The sequence below is a fragment of the Ascaphus truei genome, chromosome 6 (assembly GCF_040206685.1).
Source record: "Ascaphus truei isolate aAscTru1 chromosome 6, aAscTru1.hap1, whole genome shotgun sequence".
Classification (NCBI taxonomy): Eukaryota; Metazoa; Chordata; class Amphibia; order Anura; family Ascaphidae; genus Ascaphus; species Ascaphus truei.
In genome coordinates this window covers 127,066,402-127,086,629 of record NC_134488.1, presented here as the reverse complement: position 1 = coordinate 127,086,629, position 20,228 = coordinate 127,066,402, and the positions used below count along the sequence as shown (strand labels likewise).

Sequence of the window (20,228 nt, the reverse complement as noted above, 5' to 3'; positions counted from 1 at the left end):
CCTCATATAAGTGGAGAGAGATGTGGTGTCATTTTCTGCACGGCCAAGGAATGCGACAGAACAAGCTCGCTCTTTTACCAACGCGTGAACCTCACTAACGCCTCTGTTTGTGCTACGGCTTTCACTTCTGAATTTGTCGTGATTCTAATAACGTTATTTACTAAAGTCTTCCGGCTACAAAACCAGTGAACAAAACCGCAGCATATTGATCAATCAAAAGGAATCCTATTGAAAGCAGTTGGAGTTTTTCCTTTAATGTCTTGTGCAATCCTTTCGCCTTGGTCTTCCAGCGGTTTTACAGCTAGGATATGTTATTAAATAACATCAAAGTGTGGACATGCTCATATTGACTTTTACGGCTTGGTTTCCTGCTCAGTTTGACTAGTTTTTCCAAAAGGCTTCAGTCTGTTGCATTAAGCATTTTAACCAGCCGAGCTCACGACAGTGTGGACTAGGCCCATTGAATGTACTCAAAGCCCGGGCGGGTTGCCCTTTTGGGTCGGTGCTGCGGATCCCCAGCAGCGATGGACAGCGGAATCCAACTCCCTGACCACCTGCAATACTCTCCCTCCTCCTTTCGGTGCTGGGATCCTTCTGCCCAACCAGAAGAGGGAGCTGGGTAGTCTGCTGGACCAGCAGAACCACTCCTCACCACAAGGTGTGTGTCCGTGTGTGGTCTTACCTTCTCCGAAGCGGCCCTTCTCCTGCAGCGTTAAGTTGTCGTGGCGACCCAACGTCACATGACGCTGCAATGCTGCAGGAGGACGGCCGCTCTTTAAGGAATTGCCCGGTCCGGCAGGTAAGTGCAATCCTCCCCTGACTCAAGGACAGCTTTTTTGGTGTTGCTCCTACACCGGTGTTGTAATTAAAGTTGTCAGTAACAAACAGTACTCATAGCTCTAGAAGTATTTGCCCCAGAGACACTGAACTTCCCCATTGAAATGGCAGTAAGGGCACTTACTTCTCTCTGGTTTTGATCATGTATCCACCAAATGCAACGAGGATCACGAAAACAACAACTGCTCCAACGGGTCCGATCTTTGCCCAAATCTGGTTGTCTAAAAAGATACAAAAACACAACCATGCATAAGTAAGAGTGTCACTCAACAAGAGCACACGCCAGTGCGGAGACATAACCACCACATATGGAAAGTCTGCGGTGAGAGCAGCCGCGGTCTGCTCACGCACCAGCCCGGCGCTGCTGCTGCCTCGCCCGGCTTCACCTTCCTGCGGCTCTGGAGAAGGCGAGTCTTGCTACCTATGTAGGTGTAAGGACCGGTCACGTATCGTAATGATGCGATGTACTCGGGGGTGGAGTAAACACTGTTCGGGGGACAGTTTTGCACAAAGGTCAAATGTTGGGAACGTGGACTTTTTTTTATTTTTATTTTTTTTTACACCTGACAAATGGAAATAAGATTCGTGTCACTTCCGCACATAAACAACACAAAAAAGGGTACAATCTTACATCCTAATATAATATTATGCATTAAAAAAATTCTCCCCTAACTGCTTCTTTAACCATATTCAAAATCTATCGCTAACAGAAGTGGAGCAAAGTACCCCAAAAAAGTACCCCAAAAACTGAAGCAAGACGCAGCATGAAACGGACACCCAACGAGTTCATCTAATGTCGCAGTTGCGACGCTCGATACGTTTCCCGTGTTTCCTTTATCCTTGTTCCTCTTACCATCTCCAACCGCCCTAAATGAATGGACTGGTGCTGGGTTCTGTAGGGATTGCTACTTTCTCCATCTTTTATTTACAGTACTAGGATTTGAATGTATTTGCTTTGTACTAACTTACCCCCTATATCTCCTATCTCACAGTATCTCCTAACTCTCTTCCTCGTTCCCTTTTCCTGTCTTAAAGCCGCAGTTCATGCTGTCGTTTTAAGGAAAAAAAAGAAAAGAATTTCGTTCAATATGTGCGTCAACACAATTTACAAACTGACAAGTGATTAGCTGAGTTGCAAATCTATCTGTTCTCATGTGATTGGTCAGCGAAGATTCGGCTCGGGGTTCACTAAATGCATCTTGGGTCCACTTCTGCTGCACTGACAGCCAAAGTTCTGTGAGGAAGATCATGTGACCAGGCATGTACTGGATTAAATTGTTTCACTGCTAGAGGGGGCAGGGCTCAAAAAGGTGATGCTGCTGTTTCAGAAGGGGGTGGGACTTTGTAAATGGCTGCTATAGGAACAAAAATGCCTGTAACATTAGAATACTTTAAAAATGTCTTTAAATGTTATTTGTTTGTTTTTTTAAGTATTTTCTCATAGTATCCCCTCCCCAGGTGTATCTCTTTACTGAGCTGTATTCAAATACCAAAAGGATCATAACGCTTGGATAGAAAAACTCAAAATAGTGATAGATAGATAGATAGATAGATAGATGCTAAATTGTCTCTGATATGAGAAAACATGGTTGAAGAATGTGGATGGAGGACAAATAGGAAAGGGTTAATCAATATAGTTGGTGCACAGAAGGTGAACAGATGGGTAGAAGTTGAGGACGAACGGGCAAGAAAAAGGAAGTAGTAAGGGGGCTCGAACTGATTTTCAAATGGATACCCATTAAAGACCTCGTAAAGGTTTAGAGAAGAGTAGAAGCCGTCAGAACCCAGGTTAAGGATGTACGCCTTACACCGGACCATCAACACACTGGTCAACCACCACCATCCATGATCATGCACGAGGAGATGTTTCCTCTCTGCCCCTTCATAGCTAGTCCCTGGAGCTGGGTACATGGGGACGTCATAAAAACCTGTCTCCAATTAGTTGCCAGCGCCCAACTAATCTGTTCCTTATGCAGGGCTGAATGAATTCTCTGTTTGCTGTTCTATTTTAGGATAGTGGAACTGTTACACCTGTAACATCTCCTCATCTTGAAAATCTGATATTTTCTGCTAATCCAACATCCTTGTCTGAGCCTGTCCCAAACCGACCTGCAAAACCACCTGTGGTTTACTGTCCGAGTTACAGTCCTCCTGCTGGTCCCAGTCCTCTAACTCCTCACCCTCCTTCTTCTCTGTGTCAACCTAGTCTGCTCCTTCCTCCATTTAAAGCAGCAGTCCAAGCTGCCATTGTTTTCCCCCTTTAATATGTGCATCAATACAATCCGCACAATGATAAGTAATTAGCTAAGTTGCTGATCGATCTGTTCTCCTGTGATCTATCGGCGAAGATTCGACTAGAGTGTTCACTAAATGGCCGTCAGTGCAGCAGAAGAGGACCAAAGATGCAAAGTTCTGTGGGGAAGATCATGTGACCAGGCAGTCACTAGATACAATTGGTGCAGTGCTAGAGAGAGGCCAGGGCTCAAAAGGGGGTGTGCCAGAGTCTGTTGCAGAAGAGGAAGGGAATGTGACTTTGTAAATGGTTGCTATAGAAACAAAAAATGCTTGTTACATTATAGTACATTAAAATGTAATTCAGAGTTGTTTTTAAAAAACATGCTACAAGTATTTTCTCATACTACAGAACTGAGTTATTTAACAAAAAACACATGTAGGATATTGCTTGGTCTGCAGCTTTAAATCTGTCAATATTCAATGTATATCTTTACATTGTCCTTTGCGGGGGAAAGGACCAGCCCAAGAGGTCCAAATACAAAATAGTTATGTACAGTAGAAATAACCCAGCACTCAGAAATGGGGAGAGAATACGAGAATTGCACAAAAAAAGTCACAAAGTGTATGGATAGTTAAATGAAAAATAATATATACAGTCATACTGTACGTAAGACATTCCACCCGAACACAACGGGAGATAGAATGCTGCTGATATTCTGAGCATCCAAAAGTTATCACTACACTCTGAAAACCTCAGTGGTCTCCACGTCAAACTAGTGTAGCTCACGCAAGAAAAGAAAAAAGCATAAAGATATACAGTATACAGAGTACTAACAAAATATATATCACTCTGTGCCCTTGCCGTGCATATATCTACCTTCACTGCACAACGTTGTAGCCCACACAGTATATACTGTGTCCTGACAGCAAGGGGTGCAGCCTTTGTAAACCAATGGTGCCCTCTAGTGGACAGAACACATTGGAATCAGAAGTTAGGAGAAGACTGTCACCAACACATTGCCAGGGACTGAGCCAATCAAACACGGGCTGCTCGATATCTTTATATTACCTCGCCTATTTTGTAAATAATTTTTTCCTCCATTTTTTATACTTACTTTCTCTTTGGTAAATTGTTTTCTTGTTGGTTTTGCTGGGGTTCCTGGAGTTTTTGAATGAGTTTGGTCAAAACCCATCAAAATAGTGAAGGGGTCATACTTGTGTTGAGAGGCGTCAGTGCCACAAGGGGTGGTGATTTATCTTACTTTTATAATTATTGTTCTTGGTGTAACCCCTTTTCCCCCCACCCTAAGGGAGATATCCGGTTCTGGTTACCGGTGTCGTGCTGCTCATCTGTTAGGCTGAGTCCATGCTCCCTGCTTGCTCGCTGAGGCGCACTGAGGCTCAGGTAAAGCGGGTGCTTTCCCTGGCCTTGCGGTTGCTTACCGCACGCGCTGTCAGCGGGCCGTCAGGGGGCCGTCAGGGGGCAGGTGCGTCACTGGCAGGGGGCGGGCCAGTGACGTCACGGAGCTGGTTCGTCCTCATTGGGTGAACCGCTCACGTGACCGGCCTGTCGCGCCGGCAAGCGGGTGAATTTTAAATTCCCCTAAGACCTGCGCGGAAGCACAGGTGAGCCCCTACTAAAGCCGCTCTAATTGCGGCTGTAGGGGCTCAGTGCTGAGCGGGAGCGCGCTTCCACCAGCAAGCTGTTAACATAGCTGAGGCCTTAGGCTTACAGGATTCTGAGTGTCCGCCGGTGTTAGTGGGAATAGACAGGACTGGCTTTTGGATCTGTAGCCTCATCTCTGGTGCAGCGCCTCCATTCCAACAGGGCTTATCAGAGCTAGGTGCATTCCCTGCAGGAAAAATCTCTTTCCCTCCCCCTGAAAGACCTCAGGCAGGTGTAAAACAGAACGGTGGTCTGTATTCTGTACAGCCTACATCAGCATAGCACACTGACATCATACAGCATACATCAGCATAGCACACTGACATCATACAGCATACATCAGCATAGCACACTGACATCATACAGCATACATCAGCACAGCACACTGACATTATACAGCATACATCAGCACAGCACACTGACATCATACAGCATACATCAGCACAGCACACTGACATCATACAGCACACATCAGCACAGCACAATGACATCATACAGCACACATCAGCACAGCACACTGACATCATACAGCACACATCAGCACAGCACACTGACATCATACAGCATACATCAGCACAGCACACTGACATCATACAGCATACATCAGCACAGCACACTGACATCATACAGCATACATCAGCACAGCCCACTGACATCATACAGCATACATCAGCACAGCACACTGACATCATACAGCATACATCAGCACAGCACACTGACATCATACAGCATACATCAGCACAGCACACTGACATCATACAGCATACTGACATCATACAGCACACATCAGCACAGCACACTGACATCATACAGCATACATCAGCACAGCACACTGACATCATACAGCATACATCAGCACAGCACACAGACATCATACAGCATACATCAGCACAGCACACTGACATCATACAGCATACATCAGCACAGCACACTGACATCATAGAGCATACATCAGCACAGCACACTGACATCATACAGCACACATCAGCACAGCACAATGACATCATACAGCACACATCAGCACAGCACACATCAGCACAGCACACTGACATCATACAGCATACATCAGCACAGCACACTGACATCATACAGCCTACATCAGCACAGCCCACTGACATCATACAGCATACATCAGCACAGCACACTGACATCATACAGCCTACATCAGCACAGCACACTGACATCATACAGCATACATCAGCACAGCACACTGACATCATACAGCATACTGACATCATACAGCACACATCAGCACAGCACACTGACATCATACAGCATACATCAGCACAGCACACTGACATCATACAGCATACATCAGCACAGCACACTGACATCATACAGCATACGTCAGCACGGCACACTGACATCATACAGCATACGTCAGCACAGCACACTGACATCATACAGCCTACATCAGCACAGCACACTGACATCATACAGCCTACATCAGCACAGCCCACTGACATCATACAGCATACATCAGCACAGCACAATGACATCTTACAGCCTACATCAGCACAGCACACTGACATCATACAGCATACATCAGCACAGCACACTGACATCATACAGCATACATCAGCACAGCACACTGACATCATACAGCATACATCAGCACAGCACACTGACATCATACAGCATACATCAGCACAGCACACTGACATCATACAGCATACATCAGCACAGCACACTGACATCATACAGCATACATCAACACAGCACACTGACATCATACAGCATACTGTACATCAGCACAGCACACTGACATCATACAGCATACTGACATCATACAGCACACATCAGCACAGCTCACTGACATCATACAGCATACATCAGCACAGCACACTGACATCATACAGCACACATCAGAATAGCACACTGACATCATACAGCATACATCAGCACAGCACACTGACATCATACAGCCTACAGTACATCAGCACAGCACACTGACATCATACAGCACACATCAACACAGCACACTGACATCATACAGCCTACATCAGCACAGCACACTGACATCATACAGCCTACATCAGCACAGCACACTGACATCATACAGCATACATCAGCACAGCACACTGACATCATACAGCCTACATCAGCACAGCACACTGACATCATACAGCATACATCAGCATAGCACACTGACATCATACAGCATACATCAGCACAGCACACTGACATCATACAGCATACATCAGCACAGCACACTGACATCATACAGCATACATCAGCACAGCACACTGACATCATAGAGCATACATCAGCACAGCACACTGACATCATAAAGCACACATCAGCACAGCACAATGACATCATACAGCACACATCAGCACAGCACACATCAGCACAGCACACTGACATCATACAGCATACATCAGCACAGCACACTGACATCATACAGCCTACTGACATCATACAGCATACATCAGCACAGCACACTGACATCATACAACATACATCAGCACAGCACACTGACATCATACAGCATACATCAGCACAGCACACTGACATCATACAGCATACTGACATCATACAGCACACATCAGCACAGCACACTGACATCATACAGCATACATCAGCACAGCACACTGACATCATACAGCATACATCAGCACAGCACACTGACATCATACAGCATACATCAGCACAGCACACTGACATCATACAGCATACATCAGCACAGCACACTGACATCATAGAGCATACATCAGCACAGCACACTGACATCATACAGCACACATCAGCACAGCACAATGACATCATACAGCACACATCAGCACAGCACACATCAGCACAGCACACTGACATCATACAGCATACATCAGCACAGCACACTGACATCATACAGCCTACATCAGCACAGCCCACTGACATCATACAGCATACATCAGCACAGCACACTGACATCATACAGCCTACATCAGCACAGCACACTGACATCATACAGCATACATCAGCACAGCACACTGACATCATACAGCATACTGACATCATACAGCACACATCAGCACAGCACACTGACATCATACAGCATACATCAGCACAGCACACTGACATCATACAGCATACATCAGCACAGCACACTGACATCATACAGCATACGTCAGCACGGCACACTGACATCATACAGCATACATCAGCACAGCACACTGACATCATACAGCCTACATCAGCACAGCACACTGACATCATACAGCCTACATCAGCACAGCCCACTGACATCATACAGCATACATCAGCACAGCACACTGACATCATACAGCCTACATCAGCACAGCACACTGACATCATACAGCATACATCAGCACAGCACACTGGCATCATACAGCATACATCAGCACAGCACACTGACATCATACAGCATACATCAGCACAGCACACTGACATCATACAGCATACATCAACACAGCACACTGACATCATACAGCATACTGTACATCAGCACAGCACACTGACATCATACAGCATACTGACATCATACAGCACACATCAGCACAGCTCACTGACATCATACAGCATACATCAGCACAGCACACTGACATCATACAGCACACATCAGAATAGCACACTGACATCATACAGCATACATCAGCACAGCACACTGACATCATACAGCCTACAGTACATCAGCACAGCACACTGACATCATACAGCACACATCAACACAGCACACTGACATCATACAGCCTACATCAGCACAGCACACTGACATCATACAGCCTACATCAGCACAGCACACTGACATCATACAGCCTACATCAGCACAGCACACTGACATCATACAGCATACATCAGCACAGCACACTGACATCATACAGCCTACATCAGCACAGCACACTGACATCATACAGCATACATCAGCACAGCACACTGACATCATACAGCCTACATCAGCACAGCCCACTGACATCATGCAGCATACATCAGCACAGCACACTGACATCATACAGCCTACATCAGCACAGCACAATGACATCATGCAGCATACATCAGCACAGCACACTGACATCATACAGCCTACATCAGCACAGCACACTGACATCATACAGCATACATCAGCACAGCACACTGACATCATACAGCATACTGACATCATACAGCACACATCAGCACAGCACACTGACATCATACAGCATACATCAGCACAGCACACTGACATCATACAGCACACATCAGCATAGCACACTGACATCATACAGCATACATCAGCACAGCACACTGACATCATACAGCCTACATCAGCACAGCACACTGACATCATACAGCACACATCAACACAGCACACTGACATCATACAGCCTACATCAGCACAGCACACTGACATCAGCACAGCACACTGACATCATACAGCCTACATCAGCACAGCACACTGACATCATACAGCATACATCAGCACAGCACACTGACATCATACAGCATACATCAGCACAGCACACTGACATCATACAGCATACATAAGCACAGCACACTGACATCATACAGCATACATCAGCACAGCATACTGACATCATACAGCATACATCAGCACAGCACACTGACATCATACAGCATACATCAACACAGCACACTGACATCATACAGCATACATCAGCACAGCACACTGACATAATACAGCATACTGACATCATACAGCACACATCAGCACAGCACACTGACATCATACAGCATACATCAGCACCGCACACTGACATCATACAGCACACATCAGAATAGCACACTGACATCATACAGCATACATCAGCACAGCACACTGACATCATACAGCCTACAGTAAATCAGCACAGCACACTGACATCATACAGCACACATCAACACAGCACACTGACATCATACAGCCTACATCAGCACAGCACACTGACATCATACAGCCTACATCAGCACAGCACACTGACATCATACAGCCTACATCAGCACAGCACACTGACATCATACAGCATACATCAGCACAGCACACTGACATCATACAGCCTACATCAGCACAGCACACTGACATCATACAGCATACATCAGCACAGCACACTGACATCATACAGCCTACATCAGCACAGCCCACTGACATCATACAGCATACATCAGCACAGCACACTGACATCATACAGCCTACATCAGCACAGCACAATAACATCATACAGCATACATCAGCACAGCACACTGACATCATACAGCCTACATCAGCACAGCACACTGACATCATACAGCATACATCAGCACAGCACACTGACATCATACAGCATACTGACATCATACAGCACACATCAGCACAGCACACTGACATCATACAGCATACATCAGCACAGCACACTGACATCATACAGCACACATCAGCACAGCACACTGACAGCATACAGCATACATCAGCACAGCACACTGACATCATACAGCACACATCAGCACAGCACACTGACATCATACAGCATACATCAGCACAGCACACTGACAGCGTACAGCATACATCAGCACAGCACACTGACATCATACAGCGTACATCAGCACAGCACACTGACATCGTACAGCACACATCAGCACAGCACAATGACATCATACAGCACACATCAGCACAGCACACTGACATCATACAGCATACATCAGCATATCACACTGACATCATACAGCATACATCAGCACTGCACTCTGACATCATACAGCATACATCAGCACAGCACACTGACATCATACAGCACACATCAGCACAGCACACTGACATCATACAGCATACATCAGCACAGCACACTGACATCATACAGCATACATCAGCACAGCACACTGACATCATACAGCATACTGTACATCAGCACAGCACACTGACATCATACAGCATACTGTACATCAGCACAGCACACTGACAGCATACAGCACACTTTCTTCTCGGTGTCCCCGGAGCCAAGTCCTGCAGCTTGAGGCCCCAGGAGCCTCTCCATGTCTCGGACGCTCCCTGGTGGAGCATGGGGTAGCAGCTTCCACTCCCCAGGAAGGCCTGACACCGGGACCCTGGTTCAGGATAGAATAGCACTCCTCTCTCCCAGAGGGGGAAGGATAGAACACCCCTCTCTCACTGAGGGGCGAGAGAGACAGAGAGAACCTACATTTGGAGCTGCAGCCCCTTTTTGTTACCAGGGGAGGGTCCCAGGTCGACGCCCCTATTATGGGCAGTGCCTTGCCCCCCTCCCCCCTCCCCCCTATAACTACTAGGGAGTTGTTTACTGCAGTAGGGCAGACATTAACCCTAACACTGCCTGCGCTGGTACCAGGACTAGGCAGGGAAATTAGTAGCCCAGGGGGTAACTGGATACATTGGTTTCCCCCTTTTCCTCAAATGTGGGTGGCACCCAACATAATCATTTACCCCCCTATTACCCTAAAATATGGGCACAAAATATCACTCCTTTTTGTTTTCAAGAACTAACATTAAATGGGATAACTAGCTTTCTGTTCATATAGCATCAACCTATTGTAATGAGTTCCAAGACCAGACATATGAGGCTCTCCTGAAAGTAGTCACATTACCACTGCATTGTAATAGCTCTTAAAAGGTGGACACAACTCACTAATCCCGTTCCTGTGCTTTCCCTCACACATCACTGAATGATTCAGGGTTTATCTCCGTTGTCTGTTCCTCAGGCTGCTTCTGATCTCTCTCCCCTTCCCCCATCACCAAAAATGTTGCTGATTATGTCAAGAACACGTTTGGTTCTAATAGGTGACTTCTTCTACCAAGCCGAAATCCCAGCACAAGTCTATCGCTACTTGGCACAGAGGAGAAGACGCTATAGCAGGCGTCAAACTCAGAAAGGCTTGGAGGCCAATTCTTATGTCTGACAGCAAGACTCGTGCCGCGCCAGGACACAATAAAATAGATAGTCATTATCACTTACGCGTACACTTTCTTCTTGAACTTTCCCCCCATCCCCTCTCTCCTTTTTCACTTAACTTCTCTCACTATCCCTCACCATTCCCTCTCTCTCTCTCCCTCCCCCACCCCTTCCCAGTCCTTCTTTTCCTCCCCTCCCCAGTCCCTATCTCCCTTCCCCATCCAAAGAAGTCTCTAGAGAAGAGGAAACAGAATCCCGGTAAGTGGCCGTGAGAGAGAGGGGGTGGGGGGAGACTATCTCTCCCCCTCTCTCTCTTTCCCCCAATCTCTCTTGCCCCCCCCTCTTGCTCACTCTTACTCTCTTACTCTCCCCCCACTCTGTCTCTCCCCCACCTCTTCCATTCTATCTCTGCCATCCTCACTCCTCCTCACTCCTCCACAATACCCCCCTCCCTCACTATACATACACACACTACGGCCCCATCTGCCACAATACACAAACACAATACCCCCCCTAAACCTCCCTACCCCACAATACACAATACCACCCTTCCCCACAGTACACACACACAATACCCCCCTTCTACACAATACTCCCTTCCTCGACAATACACACACACATTCCCACACAATATCCCCTCCCCCACAATACCCACACCATTTTTGTACCTAGGTGAGAGCCTCCGGTACCGCACCGTCACGGAAGTTGGGTACAAATTCCAGCGTGCACCTGTGGGGGAGGAGACCCGGACCAGCAGGGGGAAAAGGCCCCGCAGCAGCTGGGGCCTGGCAGCCACATGCAACTCCCAGCGCTGGCCGGCGGGACCGACCCCCATAGCCGCCAGGCCCGGGACAGTTGTCCCAGCTCTCCCGCGTCAGACACTACGCTGGAACCAGGGCCGCCGTCTGCTGAGCAGGCACGGGCCTAATTGCGAAACCTTATGGGCAGCCCGATGCACGCTTGATTGAGAGCTCTGCTCTACTGAGCTCTACTCTTCCCCCAATGTCATCCTCTCTATTATTGCAAGAGGCGATGACACATCGTATTACATATTGGTCTTTAGGACATTACTTACTAGAATCCTGAAAGAGAAGCTCGTGGACCTTCTTGCCGTACACGTTGCTCGCTGAGCAGAACACCAGCGGCGGCGATCCTGTCTCTGTCTGCAGGGTCAGGATGCTGCTCACCATGTAGCCATTTCTTTGCGAGTGCACAAACTCCGGGTTTATCTCGCTGATAGTCAGGTTCTTCTCGGGAAGCTCAAACACAATGACGGGATCTGGGTTGGACTTCACGGTACACATGCACTGAACTGTGTCCTTGGTCACTGTGCACTTGGATTCTGGTAAAACTACAGGGGAAACTGGAGGGGGGAAGCAAAATGATTGCGTATATTATGTGCAACAAGGTGGCATATAGTTTAACAAGAAGTCAGCATTGTGGTACAATTCTAATCAGAGACTATTGGCAAAAACACAATAAAAGATAGATAGATAGATAGATAGATAGATAGATAGATAGATAGATAGATAGATAGATAGATGGATGGATGGATGGATGGATGGATGGATGGATGGATGGATGGATGGATGGATGGATGGATGGATGGATGGATTGACAGACAGACAGACAGATAGATTAGATACATTCTTATTTACCAGGAAACAATACACTGAGAGTTACTTCTCATTTTCAAGCATGTCCCTGGCATGAAATCATATTGATAACATTACAAGTTACAGTTACAAACAGGTTTAACGTAGGAAACAGACAAAGTTTTGAAGAACTTGGACAGGTAGCGGATTTGAGATCATTTCCATTGAATTCCCAAGGATCCTGTGTTCAACATCATCGCATGGTTGTATATTTAATATTTTCTATTTGTTTGTATTATTTAAATTAGTGATTATATCTAGGCGCCAAATTTATTCTCTCTCTCATACGCCTATAATATATTATCTCTAACTGTACATGCAATGTCTTGTATATAATGTATAAATAACCCTGTTCACTTAATGTAACTATGTATTTGTAACCATGTATTATTTGTCATCGCCCAGGACGTACTTGAAAACGAGAGGTAACTCTCACTGTATTACTTCCTGGTAAAACATTTTATAAATAAATAAAAATGTCATGTCGCATGGAGTGGCGATCTCGGAGCTTATAGAATATACCCTATAGACTAATCTATCTAGTAACTATGCATTGCCATAATGACAGCACTACAGACTTATTTAGTGATCATGATTAGCTCTGCAAAGGGGTAGACCTCAAGATGTACAGTGCAGCTATAGTGAAGGAGAAATTATATTTATTAAGCAATCATGAGAGCCGCTAAAGCACTTTATTTATTACTTTTATACCCGAGTATTTTCCTCTTATAGGGATCAATTAATAAATTAATTGAACAAGCCATCCCATTATTAAACTGGTAGTGAATAATATTAGCCTGTTGCTCACAACTTGAGGACCAATAAATACTTTGAGGTCTATATATTGATCAACCAAAAGAAAGCCCCACTGAAAATAATTGGAGATTTCCCCTCGATAACTTTAGTGTGATTCCTTTGCTCTGGTTTTGCCCCACTGTTGCAGATAGGAGACCTTAGCAAACAGCTCCCTTTATTCTCCATGACCAACACATGTAATGATAATGGCAGAAATGCAAGTAGAACTTAGGGTTTAAGACCTAATCCAGTTTAACGTAGCTGGAAGATATGACATACTGTACCTGTAGTGTGCTGTGTCCCACGCCTGTAAAAGAGGTGCAGGTATAAATAGTACATGCAGAGCAGGGGCGCCCAACGCCAGTCCTCGAGACCTCCCAACCGGTCAGGTTGTAAGCATATCCCAGCTTCAGCACAGGTGGCTCAGGAGTCAAAGACTGAGCCACTGATTGAGCCACCTGTGCTGTAGCAGGGACTGGTTGAGCCACCTGTGCTAAATCTGGGACCTATTGAGCCACCTGTGCTGAAGCTGGGACTTATTGAGCCACCTGTGCTGAAGCTGGGACTTATTGAGCCACCTGTGCTGAAGCTGGGATATTCTTACAACCTGACCTGTTGGGAGGTCTTGGGGACTGGAGTTGAGCGCCCCTGGTGTAGGGTATTGGAGGGACACTTACAGACAACGGTGAGGTTAAACGAGCTATTACTGTGCCCGTATTGGTTTTCAGCTGTACACCAGTACTCCCCGTCATGTTCATGAGAGACCGCAGGGATTTCCAGAACCAACTCGTTCTCAAAGATCACGGAGTTCAGCACTTGTTTGTCTTTTATAATGGATATGATGGGGTCGGGGTTGCCCTGCGTGTTGCACAGAATGGTAACGGCCTCACCTTCCACAGCTATAATTGAGGCATTCACTGAAGGCTTCCATGGGGCATCTGCAAGACATAAAGAAGTCCATCATAGTTAAAGGGCTCAGCCCTAATGGCACCATGAGAACATGTAATGCAGGAGCAAGAGAGCAGCTATCTTTCTATCAATAAGTCATTACATGTGGGTATATTGTGATAGAGTCACTGTCTCTATCTGCTGGAGTAGTGCAGCAAGTGTAGTTTTCAGCACACAAACAGTCAAATTCCTCCTGGGCAGAGGATAACTACAGGTGTTGCTAATTAGCAAAGAACTCCTGAAGGAACAGGAGTTTTAAAAGGCAGACTGAGAGCTACCACTCTAAGAGATTGCTTTCCCAAGAGAAGGGGGAGAGAGAGAGACTTCTCCACAGCCAGGAGGAGCTGGCTGGTGCAGTCCCCTAGGACTGCTGTCAAAGCAGGGCATTGGAGCTATACAGGTAGTCCTCAGTTATCCAACATTTCACTTTACAATGAATGGCATATCCAACACTTTACAATACAACCTTAAGAGCCGTTTTTCGACAATGGAATGTGTTATCCAATGCTCACCGCCACTGATTAACATGGGACTCACTTTACAACGGTTTCACTATCCAACGCTACTTCCAGAACGACTTCTGCTGGATAACCGAGGACTGATTGTAGAGGGATTTCCTGGACTCGCGTGGGGCCGAGCCCCCCAACCAAACAGATAAGGACATTTGATATATCTGTAAACCAGACTGTAGATTTTATGGCTGATAACCAGCTATGCTGGCGGCAACCAGTGAGAAAGGACTGGAGTAATGTTTAGTCAGTTTCCAAAGAGGAGTTGGTGTTTATTTAATGATTTTGCTTTGCCAAGGGACGGTGAGCCTATTCTTTAGTTATTATTGTGCAGTAATAAAAACCCTGTTCAACAAAGCCCAAGGTTTCCTGCCTTAATCTGGGACAAAAGACCCTGCAACGAGATGGAGGAATCACTATATAACAGGCTGGAATTTCAGGAAGTATGCGGGATTTGTGCTTTAACTCTTATTTGTAGAGGTGATTGCTGCACATTCCCAATGGAATCGGACATTTGATTCGGGTCGTCTCGCCGTGACCAAGTCTTCACCGGCGTTTAGCCATAGAGGGACACTCTGCCGCCGCTATTTTGCCGAGGTAAGTAAATTTAAGGGTTAATTTAGAGGTAAGGGTAGGGGGTCAATGATAGGAGTTTTAGGGTAAGGGCTTTCAGGGTAAGGGGTTTTAAGGTAAGGAGTTTTAGGGGTAAGGTTATTAGGGTAAGGATTTAGGGTAAGGGGTTTAAGGGTAAGGGGTTTTAAGGTAAGGAGTTTTAGGGGTAAGGTTATTAGGGTAAGGATTTAGGGTAAAGGGTTTTTGGGTAAGGGGTTTAGGTTTTTAGGGTAAGGGGTTTAAGGGTAAGGGGTCTTTGGGTAAGGGGTTTAGGTTTTTAGGGTGAGGGGTTTCAGGGTAAGGAGTTTTAGGGGTTAGGTTATTAGGGTAAGGATTTAGGGTAAGGGTTTTTTGGGTAAGTGTTTAAGGGCAAGGGGTTAAGCTTTTTAGGGTAGGGGTAGAATTAGTATAAGGGGTTAAGATTCGGGGGTATTAGGGTAAGGGGTAAGGTTAGGAACTTATCTTGGTGGCAAAGCAGCCGGCAGAGAGATGTCCCGGCGTCGAGGTGAGTGGCGGATAAACACCGGCGGAGATTTGGTCGCAGAAAAAGTGGCCACATTCCCAATGTCCGAGACCACATTCCCAAAGCTCACAGGAAGATCTGGCAGCAAATCAGCTGATTACAAAGCACAAGTGAGTCAGCTACTTTAAGAGGTACTCGCTACCTACAGCAAGTGCTGCACATCCATCAGATGGAAGCTCTGACACATGAATATATTACAATCCATATTTGGGTGCCATTATTGAGGAAAGTGATGTATGAATGTATGTATGTATGTATGTATGTATGTATGTATGTATGTATGTATGTATGTATGTATGTATGTGCATATATATAAACACACAGCACTATATATACAGTATACAGTTAGGTCCAGAAATAATTGGTCACTGATACAAGTTTTGTTATTTCGGCTGTCTACCAAAATAAATTCAAGTTACAGTTAAATAATTAATATGGGCTTAAAGTGCAGTCTATCAGCTTTAATTTGAGGGTATTCGCATCCAAATTGGAGAAAGGGTTTAGGAATTACATCTCTTTAATATGTAGCCCCCTCTTTTTCAAGGAACCAAAAGTAATTGGACAATTGACTCAAAAGCTGTTTCATGGACAGGTGTGGGCTATTCCTTCGTTATTTCATCATCAATTAAGCAGGTAAAAGGCCCGGAGTTTATTCCAGGTGTGGCATTCGCATTTGGAAGCTGTTGCTGTGAACCCACAACATGCGATCAAAAGAGCTCTCAATGCAAGTGAAACAGGGCATCCTTAGGCTGCAAACAAACCCGAAAATCCATCAGAGAGATAGCAGGAACATTAGGAGCGGCCAAATCAACAGCTTGGTACATTCTGAGAAAAAAAAGAACGCACTGGTGAGCTCTGCAACACAGAAAGGCCTTGACGCCCACGGAAGATTACACTGGTGGATGATCGTAGGATCCTTTCCATGGTAAAGAAAAACCCCTTCACAACATCCTGCCAAGTGAAGAACACTCTCCAGGAGGTAGGCATATCATTATCCAAGTCTAACATAAAGAGAAGACTTCACGAGAGCAAATACAGAGGGTTCACCACAATGTGCAAACCATTCATAAGCCTCAAGAATAGAAAGGCCAGATTAGACTTTGCCAAACAATATCTAACAAATCCAGCCCAGTTCTGGAACAGCATTCTTTGGACAGATGAAACTAAGATCAACCTGTACCAGAATGATGGGAAGAAAAAAGTATGGAGAAGGCTTGGAACGGCTCATGATCCGAAGCATACCTCATCATCTGTATAACACGATGGAGGCAGTGTGATGGCACGGACATGCATGGCTTACAATGGCACTGGGTCACTAGTGTTTACGGATGATGTGACAAAAGACAGAAGCAGCCGGATGAATTCTGAAGTGTATAGGGATATATTGTCTGCTCAGATTCAGCTAAATTCAGCGAAGTTGATTGGACGGCGCTTCCCTTTTCAGATGGACAATGACCCAAAACATACTGCGAAAGCAAAGTAGGAGTTTTTTAAGGCAAAGAAGTGGAATATTCTGCAATGGCCGAGTCAATCACCTGATCTCAACCCGATCGAGCATGCATTTCACTTGCTGAAGACAAAACTTAAGGCAGAAAGACCCACGAACAAATAAGAACTGAAGACACCTGCAGTAAAGGCCTGGCAAAGCATCACAAAGGAGGAAACCCAGCGTTTGTTTATGTCCATGTGTTCCAGACTTCAAGCAGTCATTGCCTGCAAAGGATTCTCAACAAAGTATTAAAAATGAACATTTTATTTATGATTGTGTTAATTTGTCCAATTACATTCGAGCCCCTGAAATAAGGGGACTGTGTATGAAAATGGTTGCAATTCCAAAAACGTTTCATACAATATTTTTGTTCAACCCCTTGAATTAAAGCTGAAAGTCTGCACTTCTATTGCATCTCGGTTATTTCATTTCAAATCCATTGTGGTGGCGTACAGAGCCAAAATTATGAAAATTGTGTCAGTGTCCAATTATTTCCAGACCTAACTGTGTATATATATATATATATATATATATATATATATATATATATATATATATATATATATATATATATATTCTTATATATATATATATATATAGCCTTGTTAGTCCAGTTGCGATAGTTATATATAAATATATATTTATATATTGTGACGTCTCCGTCACAACGTAGGATCTTATGTCCCAGATTAACGATCTTATGTCGTTTTGTTCTCCAATGCAACTACAACACACATCACTGCGAAATGCTCAAAGAACTAGATTGGTAAACACTAGAGTCTAGGCGCAAAGTTCACCTTTCCTGTCTTGCCTTTAAATTCTTTATGGGCAAGCTACCCAGCTACCTGAACAAGCTCCTCACCCCTACCACATGCAGCATCTGTCACCTGAGATCTGACTCGAAAAGACTGTTCACGGTCCCAAGGCTCAACAAAGTATCCGGACGTTCCTCCTTCTCTTACCGTGCACCCCAAAACTGGAACAACCTACCAGAGACTCTTACATCCACCACCAGCTTAAGTTCTTTCAAATCTAAGGCTGTCTCACACATTTTAATCTGGTCTGTAAATGTTTCAAATGCCCATAATATACATTTTCTTTAACTGTGCATGCAATGTCTTGTATATAATGTATATCCTGCTCATTTATGTAACTGTACTTGTAACCATGTATTATTTGTCTTAACTCTGTGCCCAGGACATACTTTAAAACGAGAGGTAACTCTCAATGTATTACTTCCTGGTAAAACATTTTATAAATAAATAAATAAATTAAGGCAGGAAACCTACTTACGCCGCCTCCTGACAATTGAGTGGGCGGATGGCAATCACCATTCACAGCCGTACAACTCAGCGTGGATTGGTTCTGCTATCAAAAGACAATCATCACAGTCAGCCTTGTGCCTTTTCCCTGATTGGCTTACAGTCCTTTATATGCTCACCGCTCCCTGTTCCAAATTGGCTGAGCATACTAGTCCTAACCTGCGTCGAAGTGCTACCCACAAGCACCCAGCTTGCCATGTCCTGCTTTGCCTTGTGCAATTCTGCTAATCTTGTCTCCTAGTGTTCTCGACCTCGGCTTGTACCTGGACCCCTGCCTTCTCTTATCCATGACCTCGGCTTGTACCTGGACCCCTGCCTTCTCTTATCCATGACCTCGGCTTGTACCTGGAATCCCACCATCTCTACACCTCGACCTCGGCTACGCACATCAACTATTCTACATCTCCAATCCTAGACCACGGCGAGTATCGACACTCTCCTACTTCTCCTACCCTGACCCGGCCACACCACTAAGGATCTGCACACCGGAAACAGTCTCACGGCTGCAGTTTGGTGTATTCTGAATCCCCACCTCAGCCTCGCGGTTCTGTCCTGTTTGTGACGAGCACCCGTTACATCTAGCACCTAGATCTGCATCCGAATGTAGCAACCCTTGGAATAAAGCCTTGCTGAGAAAATCCTCCTTGGGTTATTAACCCCATGGCTTGAGAAAAGGCCACTGAGCCCTGAAGCGGTGCCACGTTTCACTAGAAACAGTTTGGACCCGGGAAATGTCTTTGATCTGTTGTATTTTTTAGCCCTTTTTGGATTTTTTTGCTGTTTGTTACCAGTAAATGTTACTGCTGCACATACCTCTGACAC

At 45.3% G+C, this 20,228-nt stretch overlaps 1 protein-coding gene across 5 annotated transcripts in view; it reads right to left on the bottom strand.

Annotated features, from left to right (window-relative positions):
- The window catches only part of MAG (myelin associated glycoprotein), a 113,992-nt gene that overhangs the window by 8,618 nt on the left and 85,146 nt on the right, over positions 1-20,228 (bottom strand). For all 5 annotated transcript variants that reach the window (XM_075606263.1, XM_075606262.1, XM_075606264.1 and 2 more), the window contains exons 7-9: positions 14,681-14,941; positions 12,629-12,916; positions 962-1,058 (exon numbers count right to left, since the gene is read on the bottom strand). In XM_075606263.1, coding sequence (XP_075462378.1) covers positions 962-1,058; positions 12,629-12,916; positions 14,681-14,941 — 646 coding nt within the window. The remainder of the gene's footprint in view (positions 1-961; positions 1,059-12,628; positions 12,917-14,680; positions 14,942-20,228) is intronic.